A 13,660-nucleotide genomic window follows, 5' to 3' on the forward strand; every position below is an offset into this window, starting at 1 on the left:
TTTCATATGAGAGGGAATATAATATGCTAATAAATGATTTGTAAATAATCTCTGCCAGTGTGTATAGATGGAAAATTTAGAAGTTAAGACATGCTTAACTGAAGATTAAATTCCACTGAAAAGAATAATGGCCTTGTGGGCCAATGTCTCACTGAAATTCTTCTTGTATTGTTCAATAAAATAGTCTACGTTTACTTGGATCTATACTAAGAAAATATTCAGAGTTTAAAATGTCAATAATGAAATTTCCCTCACTCATGTTCTTACATTCACTGAATCAAGATGTCCCTTGATTTCCACAATGGGCACCTTGTGGTACCAACTTGCAGCTAGATTCCGATTTACAAAAAACTTCAAGTTAATTGGGTTCAACAGTTGAATATCAGGATGGAAGATACCTGGCTGGATCACTGTCCTAGTGAAAAACAGAAATGAAGTGTATACACAGAAGAATTTTTTTAAAGCAATTATTTTCTGCTCTAGCTACTGATTTGAAACAGTGCTGCTTGAGTAGTTTAAAAACTAAATTTGAAATTAGCTTAACCTATCATCCATTAAGAGGGACAGATTAAAGTATATGATAAACAATAAACCATTAAGAAAAAAAATCAGTATATGAAAAAATGAACACATTTTTAAAAGAAATTCACACTGATGAAGACATGCTAAGAGCCAATATAGTTATTATGAGCCACATAACAATGTTTCAATGATAGAACACATGTACCTCAGTGATCTCATAAGCAAATGGAGCTGAAAAGGTTCTATTGCTTAGGGACATTGTAGCTGCCATGCAATCCTAGTACAACTCATTAATCATGTCTTCACAGAGATGCTGGTATAAATAAACCTACTGGCTGTCACTCATGTAAAACTGTAGCAAACATATACAATTATGTACAGTACATAGTATTTTATAATGATAATAAAAGACTGTGTTACTGGTTTATGTATTTACTATATCGTCCATTTTAGAATGTACTCCTACTTATAAAAAAGTTTACTATAAAAAACTTTATCACGTTACACTGGTAGCAGTCTCATACATCGCATGTTTACTGTGTATCCCAAGTGCATCAAGAGACAATGTCAAATAATTGATCTAGATTTGTGTAAGAACACACGGTAATGCTCACACAATGATAAAATTATCAAAAATGCCCTTCTTAAAGTGTTTGTTTATTATTAAGCAATGCATGTGCATGACGGTCTCGCTATTGGTTCTGATACTAAAGACAACAATGGCGAAGGAAACACTATCAAAGTGAAACAGTAGCAGTTTCTAAGGCATTTCATAGAGTACTTCTCCAGGATTATTTTCTTTACTCGGTTTATATTCATTTTTTTATTCCAGATATTACATATTCTTTGATAAGACAAAAAAATGATTAAAATCTTTTGTGTCTTCATGTTCCATGTAGTGTGAACACTGAGGATACAGTATTACTTACACAGTATTCCTGCCAAAAATGTCTAAAAACAGAATCAAATCATGAGGCATCACACCTAAATTGAGAGTTGTTCTAAAAACTACCATCATCGTGACAGATACAGAAAGGCTAAAGAACTATTGCAGAAGAAGTGTCTATTAGAACAGAAATCCCCCTCAGCAGAAGAGGACACAAATAAATGCCATGTGGGAGACTCACTATAATGGATATCACTGGAACAACTGATACACTGGTACAGCCTGAATACTGCATATTAGGTATTATACCAATATTAGACTTCCAGAATTTAATAATTACATCATCATTAGCATTAATGTTAATGAATATTCTTGTTTTTAGAAGATACATGACTAACATATTTAGGGATAAAGGGTCAAGATGGCTATCCTGAAATGATTTAGCAAAAACTGTCTTAAATAACATAAAGATATATATACACATATAATTGAAATCCACTAAAACCTGTTAAAAGATGGAAAGGAGGGAAGGATATTAAAAAAGAGCAATAAAGGGAGTGAATTTGATCAAAGTACATTATATGCATGTACAGAAATATCATAATGAAACCCCTTTATAAAATTACTTTACACCAATAAAAATACTCACCAAAAAATAAATAACATATACATAGATTAAAGCAGATACAGCCATGTATGTTGGCATACACCTTTAATTCCAGCACTTTAAGAGGCTAAGGCAGGAACATCATGAGCTCAAGACCAGCCTGAGCTATTTAGAGAGTTCCAGTCCAGCCTGGCCAACACAGTGAGACCCTATCTCAAAAAAAAAAAAAAAAAAAACCAAAAACCAAAAAACAACAAAAAAAACCTTTTTTTAAAGCAAAAGTAAATAAATTGGTGAATGTACATTAAGGATGTATACATACACTCACAGAATTATTTTTGCAATCTTTCCATAGTTTTAAAATTTTCCAAAATAAAAAGTTGATTTAAAAAAACATGAGCGTTGCTCATCCCATGGGACAGCCAGCAGCTTCTTGACTGAACATAGAGCGTGTCTTGTTCCAACCCAGTGTACCTATCTCTCCCTAGTGACTATGTTTGATGTTTTGGCAAGAATAACATTTTGTTTTCAAGAAAAATTACTCAACGGGAATGTGGAAGGCAAACACAAAAAGGTTTAGGTTCCAAATGTTACCAGCACGTGCGGTGTGTGTCCATGAATATGGTAAGCATATTCGGTGTGCAGCTAGGGTGAAGCCAGCAAGAGGTGTGTATGTCACTATGAAATGTTTGAAAAGAGATAAGCTGACTGCTTGATAATCATTCTCAGGTGTAAAGCTCCAAGTGTAAATAAAAGTGGCGTTTAACAAATCTGTTCAGAACAAAGTACAGCTGACTGTATATACCAAGAACCACGCTAAAGAAATGGTTGAGAGCTGCAGATTTCCACAAGAGGGAGAGGAATCCAGAAGCTCCACTCTGTACTTCACTCTACTTTTTGTATAGGGAAGGGGGATGATGGGAAATCATGGAGTTACATTGTATTTAAACATAAAAATGAACTTGATAACTCTCCTTGATTGAGTAGAGCGTCAGTGTTGCTTTAACTTAGTTTACATTTTTTACTTTTAAATAAGCAGCAACGGATTGTTTTAAGGAAGTATTGTGACTGTAAAATTGGTAAATATGAGTGTAACACAGCTGTGTGGCAGCTGTGACAGTTCGGTTGGGCGAAGGAGTGGTGATGGACTCATTAAAATCATATATACTTGAATAGTCCATTGACCAAAGCTCTTTATAGACTGTCGTGTAAGTGCGGAATCACAGACTGTTAAACATTGCTGGGACTCTGGCACAGAGTCCAAGAGCTGCTGGGACCTCTCCTATCATGTCAAACTTGGACCTTTTTTTTTTTTTCCCTTACTGGTTTTAGAGACAAAATCCTAGAATCCATATAATTTGCTGGAGTCATTCTGATCCACCACGTAGATCTGTATTTAGTATCATTTGGATTTGGAGAAGTGTCAATTACATTATGGCTGTGTAATAAAATTTTTATTAAAACTGCATCATCCTGTAGCCACTTTGCCACTACCTCCCCACCTGCCGCTGCTAAAACCTTCATGCCAAGATGCCAAAGCACAGAGCAGGGAGAAAAGCCAACCAAAGAAGACTGCAAGTGAACATGGCAGCCAGGTAGCCTGTCTGGTGATTGGATGGAGGCCCAGCATCTGCTTTGTCACAGCCCAGCAGGGCCTCTGAGTCAGGGTCTCCACCAGGCATGACACTAGCTTTGTCTACTGGCTGGGCTTCTGGGTGGGTCACAGTATTTCTTGTGCTGGAGAATTGCCTCAGTACCCCCTGCACCCCTAATGTGGTTTCAGTGTTGGAGGGCGCGGCACCCAAGGCTGTTCTATACTTTGTTCAGTTCTTTCCAAGAATCAAGAGGGCCAATGTTCTCATACCTAGCTCATGGCAGATATAGGTCTGTGTGTCTGTCTTGCTTCTGACAGATGCAGGGAAATTCTGCTGTCTACAACTTCCCTCCAAAAAGAATGCTTTTGTTTTCTTTGTTTCTGTGAAATCCTGACTTGTCACTCAAGTTGTACAGATATTTGTAAATAAACTTTGCCATTTTAAAAAAAATAAATAAATAAATAAACAGATCTATATAATAGAAGTACAATGGGTATGAATTTCAATGACCATAAATTTCATGGAAAAAATTAATACTTAAACCCACAATTACTGAACAAGCATACCTGGAAAGCTTAAGTTTTGTGAGCTGCACATCCATTCTATCAATGACTGGAGGATTTACAGAGTCTTCATCAGACACCACACTGAACTGATTTTGAACTCTAATTAACCCAAGATCTACCACAACAGCATTGGTGGAAATGGAAGACTGGGGAATGACGATAACTGGTGCTTTCAAATCAATATTGACAGAAACACGAAAGCTCCTCTGGGCGAGATCTTTCACACTTGTGGCAGCTTTTTCTGCAGCCTGGGCCGTGGCAACACTCAGAGCCTCTTTGGCTACCTGGAAATTGTTCAGGAAGTTCTGTGGACACAAGAGTATAAAAGGAGAAATTCTAACAGAAACAGGCACATAAAGAATTACACCACCTCTGTCATAAACATGCTAACTTTTTTCCAACAAACAACTTTCATTTGAGCCCTATTTTTCTAGTGTTAGGAAGGAATAATTGACCATCTACCCATAGTTACAAGCTGTTCAGCTATGGTTAATGTTATATTGCTAAGGGACAGAGGAGGGAAAAATTCAAAGTTTTAGTACTCAAGAAATTTGTCTTATGTTCAAACAAAAATTATTTCAGTCCTAGATAAAAATCACTAAATGATTCAGATTTCAACTGTAAAAGAAGGGTTCTTCTGATCTACACATTCAGACATAAATATGTAAAATCAAAACAATACTCCCATAAACCCAAAGTTTACAACACTTGAAATCCTATTTATAAGGCTTATTTGTTTTAAAGTTGAAAAATCAATATGTAGTGATTTTACCAGAAGTGACATAAGGAACTTATGAAGATAGACGATCTGAATGCAGCCAACATTCAGTGATATCACACCATCCACTTTGGACATGTCAGCATATGAATCCCCTTCTGTAGCATCTGGATACAAATCCAAGTTAAAGCGAAAAACTTCATTTCCCATAAGTGACACAGCCTGAAAATCAGAAATCTGAATGTACTCTATCCAGGAAAGCAATGACAAAATAAAATCCTCATTTAGAAAAAAAGAAAAGGTCATATTTATAATCTTTATAGAAACAAATATTTTATTGAGATATATTTTAAATAAAATATATTTTAAAATAGAATATCTTATGTAATAATCAAAAAATACTATCTATTTACTATTACCTACTTTTTTATGAACTGTCTTAGGATCAACATCTGTGACAATAATATTTTCCAGTCTGGCAAAAAGTGTCTGCTTCTTTGACTGAAGAGAAAGGGAAGAATCAAGGCCTGAAAAAAAAATGTATTATTATAATTCCTATAGCTCTATCACGAATAAGATATTTGTTTCCATAGTATGATACTATTTTGGGGTATTATTTTTTAACTTAGCAATATCTGAACTCCCAACTGATAAATAAGTTACAATATTAGTTATTTTCAGTTTTATAAAAACCAAATCTGTAAGTTGATTAAAAATAATTGTCTGAATTTTCAGTCTCATGGGAATAAACTGTTAGGACCCGGAATCCTATTCCCCCGAGAGACAGAGAGCCAGGCGTGAATGCAATCAACAAAGCAGAGTTTATTGGGCTGGCTAGCCAGGGTCGAGCTCCCACACGGACATATGTCCGGTTAGGAAAACACGACCCTGAGCCTCTTTAGGGGAAATCTTATATAGACCGCGGTGGCATGCATATTTTCGTTATCAACATTGGGCAAGCAGGCAGAGCACATCTTGCGCGTACCTCACATCTTGCACGTACTTCACATCTTGCATGTACCCCCCGCTCACATTCCCCACATTCTATATGCCCTAACTGAGCCCTGCCGCATTGCTTATCTTATCTACATGGGGTGTTTGGTACTGGTTTCTCCAACAAGGGGGTTGGGGCCCACTGAGACCTCCTATTCCTTTCAAAACATACCTAGTGCAAAGAGATCATCTCAGGATGAGTAATGCAAAGTAAATAAAGTTAATCCTTTACACCTCATATCTAGTCATTTACATGGAGGCTACAAAAACTTCATGAATATACTCAGACTAGTAGATGTATTAGATTGGAAAGGATGAAGAAAAAAACCCTAGCTTTCTGGTTTGTAAAGAATTTCATTAAACATATGTATTCTTTACCTTTAACATTACAATAGGCTAATAACGGTAAGGGGCAGAAAACAACTAGAAGGAACTTCAGTACCTCTTGCCTAAAAGAACATAATGACCTCACAGGTTTTTTTCTTCATTAAAGGGTTGCTTTTGGGGCTTAGGAGGTAACTCAATGACTGAGTGTACACAAGGCTCAATCCCCAGCATAAATGAAGAGAAATGATAGTTACACATAACTATATAAAAGCACATATAAAAGTAATACAAAGGTAAGATATTAACAAAAGGTAAATAAAGCCCAATAAAAGTCAAGCACATTCACAGACCTTCCCCTGAATGCTGGACTGACACTTCCTCCAGCCCAACAAAAGTGTTTCCACACTAACACTAGTACCCCTTCCACTTACTAGTCAACTCTCACACAGGTCCCTAACACAGGCTTGTGTGTGTGGTTCACTTTTTTGCTAAGATCCTGACCAATATCTACATTTCAAGAAGAAAGCATCCAGTTCCAACTCCATCCCGCCAGCTGTTACATTGCTCACAGCCCTCTATTTGTATATTCTTCAGCATTGCAAAAAAAGAAAGAAAAATACTTATTTTTAAATAGTATGAGAACAGTTACCTTGTATCTTGATTTCAGCGATACTGCTCTTCTCATCACATACAAAGATACAGAAAGCATTCAACTTGGCAAACAGCCTAAAGCCAATAATGTCACTATCTTTAGAGGATACTGTCACTAAAAATAAAACAAAAAATTCTATCACGGTGGATTCCAGTAATCGAAATTCTATAAAGAGTTCTTCCCTATATTAAGTGAACCACAACTCTTTTAATACTTCTTTTACTTCAGCCTATAGAGTTCATTCTTATGAGATGCTGCTTCTGTAACTTAAATGCAAAAACACATCTAAAATAAATAAGAACACTGAAATTCAAAGAAGCTAAATAAGTAGTTCAGGTAGCAGAGTCAGAATTTGAACTTAGTTTTTTTTTTGTGGTACTGGGATTTGAAGTTGGGGTTTCACACTTGCTAGGCAGGCACTCTACTACTGGAGCCACTCTGCCAGCCAAACTTAGTTCTTCTTTCTGATCTGAAATCTGAGGTGTTGGCCAATTAAATGCTATCCCTGAACCCCTACCTTTGTGTCTCTGGGTCTTCATTTCCTCAAAGACAGAACGTTTATGGAACCCCTTTAGGAGCCACTGAGGGTGGAAGAAGAACTCAGGTCTTTCCATATTACCTACACAAAGGCAACCCTTACCACCAAAATAAGAACAAAAAGCTAGTATATTCTCTTTTCTTAAAATTTCATATTTTTTACTTGTTGTGCTGGGTGGGGGTACACTGTGCCATTTACAAATGTTCTTATGATATAACAAGTATGTTCTTAAAAACAACAGTATTATATTTGCCTATGAGTTTTGGGGGGAGAAGGGCTGTTTTATTTTGTCTCTACCACATGCTCCCCACCATGATATTCTGCCTCACCACACACAATCCCAAAAGCAGCCAAGCCAAGTGACCATGGGGCGGAAATGTTTAAAACTGTGAGCCAAAGTAAGACTTTCCCCCATTGTTTCCATCAGGTATTGACAAATACCTTTCTGCAGAGATGAGATTTTTTGTTTCTCAGCTGAACTCTGTACCTCCTTGGTGACAGTCATGTTCTGACCGTCTGATGGAATAATGGTGGTCAAGTAGTTAAGAGACGAGAGAAGAGCTTGTGTTTGTAGCAACAGATTTAAAGATGCAAAGGCCACCTAAAATGGTTTGAAAAATAAAATTAGTTCTTCTTGGCCAACTGTATCTATAGCCTTCATAATGAACACAAAAGGCTGCCGGCCAAACTCACATCAATGCTTCCACAACTCCCTCAGGCAGGGACTATATGAAGAACAAAGGACATATACTCAGGGGTATAAGAAAGAATCACAGTAACCTAATCACTGCACTTCCCCAGAAAAATGGTGATGGGAGTCAATAACCTGCCTCCTGTGGCTATCCCAGTATTCAGTATACATATAGCTTCTCAGATCTTCAATAGACTATTTATTATTATTATTATTTAAAACATGTAAGTCAGAATAACAAACTTCAGAACCACTATGCGCTATGTCTAGAAATGATTTCAAATATGGTATCCATGAAATTTAAATATAAAAAGTACAACTGCAAGAAGTTCTGATATTAAATGATCTTCTAAAACTATCACAGTGGTCCTAGCATTGTGGTCCTAGCATTTAAAAAAAGCACAGAACAAATGCCTTTAGGAGAAAAAGTACATTCAAAAAAATGATGCTACAAAACGAAAATAACATCACAAATTCCTTCCAGGAATGTATGGTTTCCTAAAAATGAAATAAAATCAAATAAAAATCTCTTTAAAGAACAAAATTTTTCATTTCCTCAAAACACCAAGTGGACATAAAATAGTAAGGAAAGTTTGCAGTATTACAGCAGCTTCTCTCATCTCTCCAAGAGGGAACAAAAGCTCATCACTTTCTTTTTCAAGAAACCCACAAGCATTTTTTTCCTCTTCTGCTACACTATTGCCTAAGTAGTAATGGCTTCAAACGTATTTCATGTCTCTCCTGGTATTTGATACAATTTCTTGCGCTGGTATTACTAGATGGCATCTAGTGTGGTTTGTTTAGAATCCTGCTAGTTCTTATAAATCAAAATTCTCTTGTCTGTAGCATTTCCTTAGTTACAAATGTTACTGAAACTTTTCTAAACATTAGGATACAACAGTAAGTCAAAACAACAACTTTACTAAGCTGAATCATAGACACAAATCATGGTGAGTATCTACAAGGTTAATTTATAACTTCTAGTGTTTGTTGATTATGTTATCAAGTTGCCAGTCAATATTCCTTAAAGGACACTGAAGATTTCCAGAGTAGACTACAGTACACCGGTGTATCCACAAGCATGTGGTTCAGAAGACCGACATCAAGAAAAGCGCAAATGCTCAGGATGCACAGAGCTCACACCCTGAAATTACTCAAGTTTACCTGTATTATGTGTGCAGTAGGTTTGAGAATCCATAACTTCAAACCACGTGGAGCAGGCTACATTACTGTCACAAAAATTACTGTTGCACACTTTAATACAACTCACCCAAAACTCTATTTTTTCTATGCTTTTATCTCAATTACTACAGGTAACCAATCATTTTTCCAATTACACAATTCAACTTCTTCTAAAGACCTTTCAACAAACATAGAATTTTCACTTTATCCTTTAAATTAAGCACAATAACTTTTACCTTGCTTTTGGGGTACTGTCTGCTTTTTAGGAGACATATTTTCACAAAATTAAGGGCAGGAAAACACTTAGCAGATCACACAACCACTTAAGCACAACTAACATAACACTGGACTGACTTGAGAGCTTCTCCAGGCCAACGTAATGTGTACAAAGGAATTTAAATTTTTTGTTTTTGAAATTTCTTTTGATTTATTATTTTTTTATTACTCTTAGTCAAGACCATGTGTAATAAGTCTACAAATAAGGCAGGCTTACTGCATTTTCAAAAAGAATATATTACCTTAATAAAAATTTATTACCTTAACTGTTTGTTCAGTTTTTTCAAAAGTGGTTTGAAAATTAGGTCCATTCTTATCCGCCTGAAAAAAAAAACACAAACCAAAAGTTCTGAAGAAGGAGCTAAAACCAAAGTAAATAAACCCTTCATTTATTATGTTAATTCATTTAGTTTTAGCTGTAAATGTATGTGCCCTACTCATTACTTATGGGAAACTGAGGTTGGAAGGTGTAAAAGTCATCTTGTCCAGACATAACCTAATGCTTAAATCCTTCTATAAAGTTTTTGGCAAGTCTATTTTTTTAATAACTCCAATGAAAGAAACCTCGATTCCTTAGAAATTCAGTCACTGGAAATAGCTTTGATATAATAAGATCTTCATATTATGTCAAAAAAAAAAATCTCTATCTCCTATCTTAACTACTCATTGTCCCTAGTTCTGTCCCTTGGAAAAAAGCATAGTAAGTTCAAACTCAAAAGATTTATTTCCTCTGAGAAGCTTCTGCACTGACTAGTTTCCCTACCTCTCTGCTTCCATACTGCTTTGTGCTTTTCTTTACTAGAGAATCAGTCACTATATTTACAATGAATTGATATTTCATCTTAATTGTGCTTTACTTGCCTCTTCCTCTTTTCTAGTTTATAATGTCCTCAAGAACAAGGAATATATTTCCCTTATTTTAGGAATATTTTTAATCTCTGCACCTAAGACCTGCCAGGATAGACATTTAATAACACATATTAAATAAAGAATTTGTGAATGATTCAAACAAATCCACTAATCTTGAATGAAGCTAAATACCATCAGTTCTTTCAGCACTTCTCATGTGCTATATGTATTTTTTCACATGCTACATTTTTTAGACCCTTACAAATTCTGACAGTTCTCTTCTGAACTCAATCCAATTTGAATTCTTCTTTTGATGTAGCATACTTAGCCAATGTCAGTATATAACTATAGACAAATGGAAAAACAGTAGTAGACATCTCGGTAATTAAAACCTAATGAACATCCAGAACTATTAGTAATACACTGTCATCTTTTTCTTTCCAGAGATACAGTTTGGAGTACACAAAAAATGTATTATCATTCTATAGCCCTTACCTTAATATATTTCACTTTTAAAAGCTCTAATCCAGTTTTGTCAGAAGAGCTAACCAAGTGAAGGGGCTTCTTTCTGGAACCTAGCTTGAAGAAAAGGGGAAAGATTTTTTAATAAATTGTTCTTATAAAATGATGGAACTTTTTAGATATTTTTTTCTTTTTAAAAATTGTTAATTAGGGGCTGAAGCATGGCTCAAGTGGTAGAACTTTTGCCTAGCAAGTGCAAGACCCTTAGTTCAAACACCATGCTGTAAGAAAAGAAATAATAAATACTGCTAACTAAGCTTTAAAAGATTATCTATAAATATTTTTCATGATTATCAAACACTAAAACCATCACTGGTGGAGAAATAAACTAATCCAAATCTTTACCTTAGGCATCTAATTTATTAAAAACATGAATATTTATTTTATATGATTTCAAATATGTACTCAAAAATAAAACTTTTCTAGATAATTTTAAGGCCATCTGAGCACTTAAAGGTATACAATGTACTAACAGGAATAACAATAAGGAAATACGAATTTTGGTTTATCTCCATCCTTACCAAAACTAATTTAACTTCAGTTTTCCCAATTACATATCAAGGAGGCTGGACTGGAACAATATCCTGTTGTATTCTAAAAGTCTATGAAAAATGCTTCATTTTATATGTATTAGAGAACTTAAACAATTTTTCTTTGTTTAGACAGAGAGAGAAAAGATTTACATAGAAAAGACTTCAAGGGAGATCTGCTCAATTTTCTTTTTAGCATACAAACAAGTACTCCCAGCTGCCCTCTAGACCCTGTGCAGCTGCCAAGGGGTTGCCTCCAATGGTGGTACAGGGAGAAGTAACACTCCACCATCTGTCCATCCTCACCACATCTAATTCTACAATTCCTGCTGATGAGACATCTCAACAGTCTCCCTTGATCACTGAGACCTTAATCTCCCAAATTAAAAACAGCCTGGAAAATATATTTTAAAATAGCCTAGAAAATTTATTATCTAAATTTTTACCCCAATATAATGTAAATTCTAGTTTAAGACATTGCCTGCAAAAAATTAATCGCATAAAATATTATTTTTCTCCTAAACTGGTTTATTTTAGTTTCGACTACTTTAAAAAATTGTAAAATGTAGGTCTTTACATTTGACGAAAGTAGGAGGCAAATTATAATTACTACAGATTAATCCATTCCTTCACACTTCAAATATCTGAGCACACAAGATATATACTAAAAATGAATAAATGATAAGAGCTCCTAAGACAGTTAACTTTGCATCTTATAATTTTTATTTTTATAACAGGTACTTCTTGTAATACATGAATACTATTTAATAGAAAGAAAAAGGCATTCAGTATCTTAAGTCCAGTGATGAATTCAAAGTTATGCCATTCATGAGACACATGACAATGAGTGTGCCGCTTCATCTTTCTTTGTCTATACAATGGGACTAATACTCCTATCTAACAAGTGGTTTGTATGGACTCTAGAGCAAAGTACCACAACAGCTAAGGATATTAAACCCCAGGGTCAGACTTCAGTTTGAATCATGATTCAGCCTCTCACTAGTTGTTTTACAAGGGGTAAGTTACATATGAGCTGGTGATCATAACACCACCTACCATATAGCATTTTTATAAGAACGAAGATTTTATAAAGTGTTAAGAACAGTGCTCACTATGGTTTATTGAAAATATTTTATATAAATGAAATTGTTTTAGATACATAAAAATGCTTTGTTGTTATTGGCTATTATTTCTATTTTTATGGCTATTACCTTGAATTTCATGGTAATCCAAGCTGATTTTCCTTAAATAAGACACTGCAGTTAAATCAAATGTTCTCACTGTAGCCTCTGTTCCTAACTGAGTAACATTAAATACTAGAATTGTGTCTTCTTCTTTCTGTTGTTTAGTAAATTCCAAAATCACCTAAAAGAATTAACACAATCAATGAAAAGTTGATAAAGTTGACTCATCCTTAAAATAACAAAAACAAAATTCTCCTCCATATATATCAACGTGAGTGAGAACTTGGCCCATATCACTGTACTACCATAAAGTAATGTACTATGATTGGAGAATATCATCTTAAATTCTATTGTCAAGAATATAAGTATATGAATAAAAGAGTATAATTTAGCATTCAATTCTGATTTTTTAATTTAGAAAAATAAGTATTTATGGATTCTTCATATGGTTTTTTTAAGATACAAAACATATCTGATAATAGCAGAAACATTTCCATTAAAGTAAAAACCAAGAATGGTCACCATCATCCTCCTACTTAAATTAACCCTGGAAATAAAAACCAGTAAGTTTAGCCAAACAAAAACAAGACAAAACAAAATGAAACGTGTGACAAATCAAAAACCATTGGTCTTTATCCCCACCATCTGAATGTAGGTAGGCTATGAATGCTTCAATCAATAGAGTACAAAAGAAGTGGTACTATGATGAATTCTGATGGCAAAATGGGTCTGTAAAACTCCCACCTAGGTATGCTCTCTCTGTTGAATGCTCATTGCCACGTAAAAAGTTCAACTACCCTGAGATGATCATGCTATGGAGGCCACGTGTAGGTGTTTCAGTCAATAACTTCACAATCCCACAGTCAGCAGCCAGTATTGACTGCCAGCCTTACAAAGCTACCACCATGGACATTCCGCCTAAGCCTGCACATGACTGCCACCCATGTACACAAAATTACTCAGATGGGCCCTTCTAGATTCCCAAGTCCACAAATTGTGAGCAAACTAATGCTAAGTATTAG

The 13,660-nt window shown here is 35.0% G+C and overlaps 1 protein-coding gene across 6 annotated transcripts in view; it reads right to left on the reverse strand.

Moving 5' to 3' along the window:
* The window catches only part of Vps13c (vacuolar protein sorting 13 homolog C), a 188,869-nt gene that overhangs the window by 96,924 nt on the left and 78,285 nt on the right, over positions 1 to 13,660 (reverse strand). For all 6 annotated transcript variants that reach the window (XM_074066103.1, XM_074066102.1, XM_074066101.1 and 3 more), the window contains 9 exons: positions 12,666 to 12,819; positions 10,898 to 10,977; positions 9,815 to 9,874; positions 7,846 to 8,005; positions 6,864 to 6,980; positions 5,318 to 5,421; positions 4,949 to 5,116; positions 4,177 to 4,481; positions 268 to 415 (listed from right to left, as the gene is read on the reverse strand). In XM_074066103.1, the coding sequence (XP_073922204.1) occupies positions 268 to 415; positions 4,177 to 4,481; positions 4,949 to 5,116; positions 5,318 to 5,421; positions 6,864 to 6,980; positions 7,846 to 8,005; positions 9,815 to 9,874; positions 10,898 to 10,977; positions 12,666 to 12,819 (1,296 nt within the window). The remainder of the gene's footprint in view (positions 1 to 267; positions 416 to 4,176; positions 4,482 to 4,948; positions 5,117 to 5,317; positions 5,422 to 6,863; positions 6,981 to 7,845; positions 8,006 to 9,814; positions 9,875 to 10,897; positions 10,978 to 12,665; positions 12,820 to 13,660) is intronic.

This window comes from Castor canadensis, chromosome 2, assembly GCF_047511655.1.
Source record: "Castor canadensis chromosome 2, mCasCan1.hap1v2, whole genome shotgun sequence".
In the NCBI taxonomy this organism is placed as follows: domain Eukaryota; kingdom Metazoa; phylum Chordata; class Mammalia; order Rodentia; family Castoridae; genus Castor; species Castor canadensis.